This window comes from Nicotiana tabacum, chromosome 10, assembly GCF_000715075.1.
Source record: "Nicotiana tabacum cultivar K326 chromosome 10, ASM71507v2, whole genome shotgun sequence".
NCBI lineage: Eukaryota > Viridiplantae > Streptophyta > Magnoliopsida > Solanales > Solanaceae > Nicotiana > Nicotiana tabacum.
Genome location: NC_134089.1, coordinates 52921247 through 52926298, shown reverse-complemented (window position 1 = coordinate 52926298; position 5052 = coordinate 52921247). Strand labels below are relative to the sequence as shown.

The 5052-nt window shown below is 38.6% G+C and overlaps 1 protein-coding gene across 1 annotated transcript; it reads right to left on the bottom strand.

The window, feature by feature from the left end:
• Nucleotides 1-978: 978 nt before the first annotated feature.
• On the bottom strand, nucleotides 979-4763 carry LOC107810142 (receptor-like protein kinase FERONIA). Its single transcript, XM_016634883.2, has 2 exons — nucleotides 4496-4763; nucleotides 979-3936 (listed from the first exon to the last, which is right to left on the bottom strand). Exon 2 carries the CDS (start codon nucleotides 3904-3906, stop codon nucleotides 1240-1242), a length of 2667 nt encoding a protein of 888 aa, XP_016490369.2. The 5' UTR covers nucleotides 3907-3936; nucleotides 4496-4763; the 3' UTR covers nucleotides 979-1239.
• Nucleotides 4764-5052: the final 289 nt, after the last annotated feature.

The window sequence follows — 5052 nt, the reverse complement described above, 5'->3', positions numbered from 1 at the left end:
TTTGCCTTATCAACTTCTTCCATTCTCTCCATTCTTTCTTCTTCTTTTTTTATTTATTAAAAACTCAAGTTGAAAACTAATTCAAAGTTGTATAGGAAACCTAAATTGTTTAGGATTTGATATTTGTTAGTTTATTTATTTTATGTCTAAATAGAATTTGTTGTCAGAATTAATATAAGAATAGGCTTTCCTATTTCTATTTAAAATAAGTTTCATAATATTATAAATAGGGGAATAGATAACATATTTTATGTGTGAAAAAAATAAAGAACGGTAGAGTTTATTCAGAAATTTATAATAAAGTATTTTCCTTCAACTCAAAGCTTGATATAATCCAATGAAAATGGCCAGACCTAAATTTGTCAACAACATGGCATGCACGTCATTCAATTAAAATACTTCAGCAAAAGACCATCTATGCTAATATTATTATCCGGCCAGCCATCACTGTGATTATATATAACTGATAGAAAGACGACAATTTCTCTCCATCATGTATGCAGCTCAAATAATACATCCTTTTCAAATTGCTTTACACACTCACCTTCCATCTAATCAACTCTCGACGTTAATACAGCTGGCACAAATTAAAATGACTAATGGAGAAGAAAACAAAGCAAAAAGCTATCATGAAAACCTGTAAAAATTAAACAAATCCTTTTTAAAATCTTTGATAAGAACATGGGACCAACTCCCTCAATGTCTCCAACCAAAGTCAACGATTAACTACCAAGGTAAACCGCGTAACGCCTCAATAATATTAGCAGCAAACAACGGGGAAAATAATTCTAGTGCTAAATAATGTTAATTTTCCTCCCCTAAAATGAGAAGATTTAGATAGTTGACATCTTTGCGTTTGAACCTCATACTTTTGCTTTTGTTTATGTTCTGTTGGGACCAATATCTCTTCATTTTCTTCCAAGGCAGCAACATAATATAAACTCATACTTCAGTTCTACATGATGCATGACATCAGAATTAATGTCACAGTGAACAACCTCTTCATTAGTTAATAGTACAACAGAAAAATTATTTCACACTTGGAGTATTGGTAGATACAACTTACAAAAGAGTTTAAAGATAACATATGAATCATAAAAATAAATAGTGAGCAAAAGAATAAGACAGTACGAGAAAGGAAAAAAGTGACTTCCGCTGTTAAAGAGGGCGATAGCACATTGCCTTAACGAGCTATAGATGACCAGTGGCAATATGTATTTGCTTTCAAGATGTGAGATTTTAGCGTCCTTTTGGATTCATGATTTGAGAGAAAACAGCACTAGGTGTTAACCCGTCTGAGTCGTCACTGGCAAGGCTGCGGCCGCCAATGCTCATGGATATGCCACTGCTTCTTGAATCAGTCATGCTTGCATCAAAACCTGCGGATTCATTTAAATCCTTCTTTCCTTTGCATGTGACATCAAAGCCTTCTTCAATGTCCATCTTTCCAAAACCTTTGCCACATTCTTCTGCACTCTCCTGAAGTTGCAGAGCGAATTCAAGGTTCCAAAGCACATCTCCCATGGAGGGCCTGTCAACACCAACATCAGACACACACTTCACTGCTGTCTCTGTAAATTTCTTCAAGCATTCTGGTGCAATCTTCCCTTTCAGATATGGATCAATTATCTGGTCAAAAGTGCCTTTCTTGTAGCAATGGAATGCCCACTCAGCTAAGCTCACTTGCTCCTTGGGAAGAGTTGGGTTCAATGCTGGCCGAGCACACAAAAGCTCAAACAGCACTACACCAAATGAGTATACATCAGATTTGTCTGTGAGTTGCTGCCTTCTGAAGTATTCTGGATCCAGATATCCAAAACTGCCCTTCACCACGGTGCTGACATGGGTGTGATCCAATGTAGGACCTGTCTTAGACAACCCGAAATCAGAAACCTTTGCCACCCACTTCTCATCCAAGAGGATATTAGTGGTCTTCACATCACGGTGGATAATAGTATGCTTGGCACCAGTATGAAGATAGTGCAATCCACGAGCAGCACCAATGCCAATATCAAGCCTCTGCTTCCAAGGTAAAGGAGGCTTCTGGGTCTTGTAGAGATGCTCACGAAGGGTACCATGAGCCATGTAGTCATATACAAGGATCATCTCACAGTTCTCCTCGCAATAACCAATCAAAGAAACAAGGTGGCGATGGCGAAGTTTAGAGAGCATTTCAATTTCAGTTTGAAATTCATGAACACCTTGCTCAGAGAGAGGATTCCCACGTTTGATAGCAACTTTTGTGCCACCATCAATTTCTCCCTTGTATACTTTGCCAAAACCACCCACCCCAAGAAGCAGAGATTCATCAAAGTTATTAGTGGCTGCCTTGATCTCAGCAAATGAAAAGTGACGACAAAGGTTTGATGGGAGGGACGAAGCATAACTGCCTGTAGTGTTTGTCTTAGCAGAACCAGAAGTATGTGAATTTCCATATAAAGATAAAGGGAGCCAGCCTGATGGTCCATCACTTGGACTTTGGACCTTCCCATGTTTCCGGCGGCGGGTGACAAGGCATACAACCAAACCGATAAGAATTATGGCAGCAATTCCACCTCCAACACCTCCACCAATAGCTGATTTATTACTTTTTGATTGACCTTTTTTGGATGGCAGAGGGTCAATATGATCTGGTTCTGGCACTGGAACAGGATTAGGCCCTGCGAGGTTTCCGTTGGTGTCATTCACTTTAAAAATCTCTACTCCATTCAAAATTGCATCATACCAATTGGATTTTGAAGCAACGTTTGGATGGAGGGCAAGCCAAAGATCCTGCTGTGGAGCCCCAGAATTGACAGAGACCACATAATCCTTGTGGAAAGGAACCCCATTGCTTCCAGTCCAAGCAATGACATCTGCTGCAGGTTCCGCAGTCTGATTATTCATGTAGATGACAAACACCCTTTGGTTGATTTTTGTGATATTCTTAGTGATTTCACAGAAATGGAGCCTAACAAGATAAGAGAACCCCGAATCAACTGAAAAAACCCAAGTCAAATTGTATTGCAGGTTAATTTGAGCAGTTGGACCCATTGACCTGGCTGTCTTATAGACATCAAGCGGGGCAATGTCAGATGGCGTTCCTTCAGGATAGCTTACTGTGAGATTCTCATCATCTGCAGTATCTGTAACCCCGTTGGCTGCTCCAAAAATATACTGTGAGTCATCACTCCATGACCTAAACATACCAGTATCAGCTGATGGTGAGATCACATTGCCTCCAACATTAAGCCGGTAAACATTCTCAAGGGCAGTAGAATTGTCAATAATGAAAGCAGCAGTCTGACCCACGATGAAGGTAGTCCCGTCATCTGTATTATAGATGTCACGATGTGAAATAATCTCAATCCCATTGACAAACGCAAAGGAGTTTGAAGTATTTGGAGAGGGTGTGAAAGTCATGTTCAAAGTTTCAGATGGCACATTGATTGAAAACTCCTTTGTCAAGTAATCGTAGTTGAGAGCTTCAGCAGTTTGTGCTGCACTGAAGTTTCTAAGGAGGGAATATGGTCCAACGGTCACACTGAAAATGGCATTGGTAGCATTAAGCTTGTTGTAAGACGAGGGATAAAAATACAGACGGACAAACTTACGACCAGGTGCTACAGGGAAACTATAGGTGAACTCAGACTCGAAAACACGGGCAGACATAAAAGGGACTTGAGGGACAGAGGGCTTTTGATCAGCAGCATCAGAGGTTGACGACTTACTACCCTTCAAATATGTTGACCCAATATCCGAACCCCATTTTCGACCATCGGCATCTTTAAGACCGTCAGGGCCTCCACAGTTCAACAGAATATCATCACCAGGTGCAGAATTTTGAGCCAACGTCACTTTAACGACAACAGCCAACAACAGGAAAGTGGAAGCCAAGAGAAAACAGAATTTACTGCCTTCTGTCATTGATGCTATACGCGCCAATAGTAAAAGTCACTGGAAAATAAAAAAGAATTGCAAAGAAAAGATCAATATCCTACTGTTTACCTCCAGGCAAATTTAATCACATCAGGTCAAGAACAATGAAAAATCATAGGAAAGCTGGAATTTTTAAGTCCTAATAAACAATCAACCAGGGGTTTAAACCATTCTGCAGCTAAAAACCAGTTGAAATGAGCTCACTTTTCAAATAAATCTACAGGACAAACAAACACTAAGTCCAAAATAAAGAAACCCCAGTATCAAGATCCAATATAAGAAGCAGCCAATAGCATAAAGCACATAGATAAAATTTTAAAAGCTATGAAAGTAGTAAGTCCAAAATAAAGAATCCCTAGTATCATCAATAATCAATACAAAGAAGCAGCTAATAGCATAAAAATGGATACTTATATAACTAAATTTTGGAGCTAAGTAAAAAGCATCCAGTCCAAAACAAAGAAACCCCATTACCCCAATATCAAGATCCACTAAAAGAAACAGCTAAAAGCATGAACATGGACTTCCAACAAAATATTGGGAGCTAAATAATTGCATAAGCAAAAGGATAATTTACCTAAAGAATCAGCAAGAAACTGAGAGATCCAAAAAGAAGCAAACTTTAAGCCATTCTTGGGTTGACTAAACCCACAAGCACTGAATTCTAAGCTGCAGTCAGCTGAAGAAGAAGCTCAGGCTCAGATCAAAGAAGAGAGAGAATAGGGTTTGAGTTTTAGAGAGATGGTAAGCTAGAGAGAGAAACAAAGAGAGAAGTGAAATTGAAGGAAGTTGGTAGTTTAATAAGTTGCTTTTGAGTTTGATATTAAAACTCAGCTTATTGGCCAAGCTTCTCAAGATTTGAGTTTGATATTAAAACTCAGCTTATTCCTGTTTGGCCAAGCTTATCAAGACAAAAAAAATGGTTTTTTCTCAAAATCACTTTTTTCTTTAATTTGAGGTGTTTGGCTAAGCTTATTTAGAAAAAAAAAATACTTTTGGGAAGAAGCAGAAGCAGTTTCAGAGAAGCAGAAAAAAGTAACTTCTTTCCAAAAGCAGAAGCAGAAGCAGTTTTGACTTTTCTTCTTACCTAAAATACCATTAACAAAATATAGTATATATCAAAATAACCCTTAA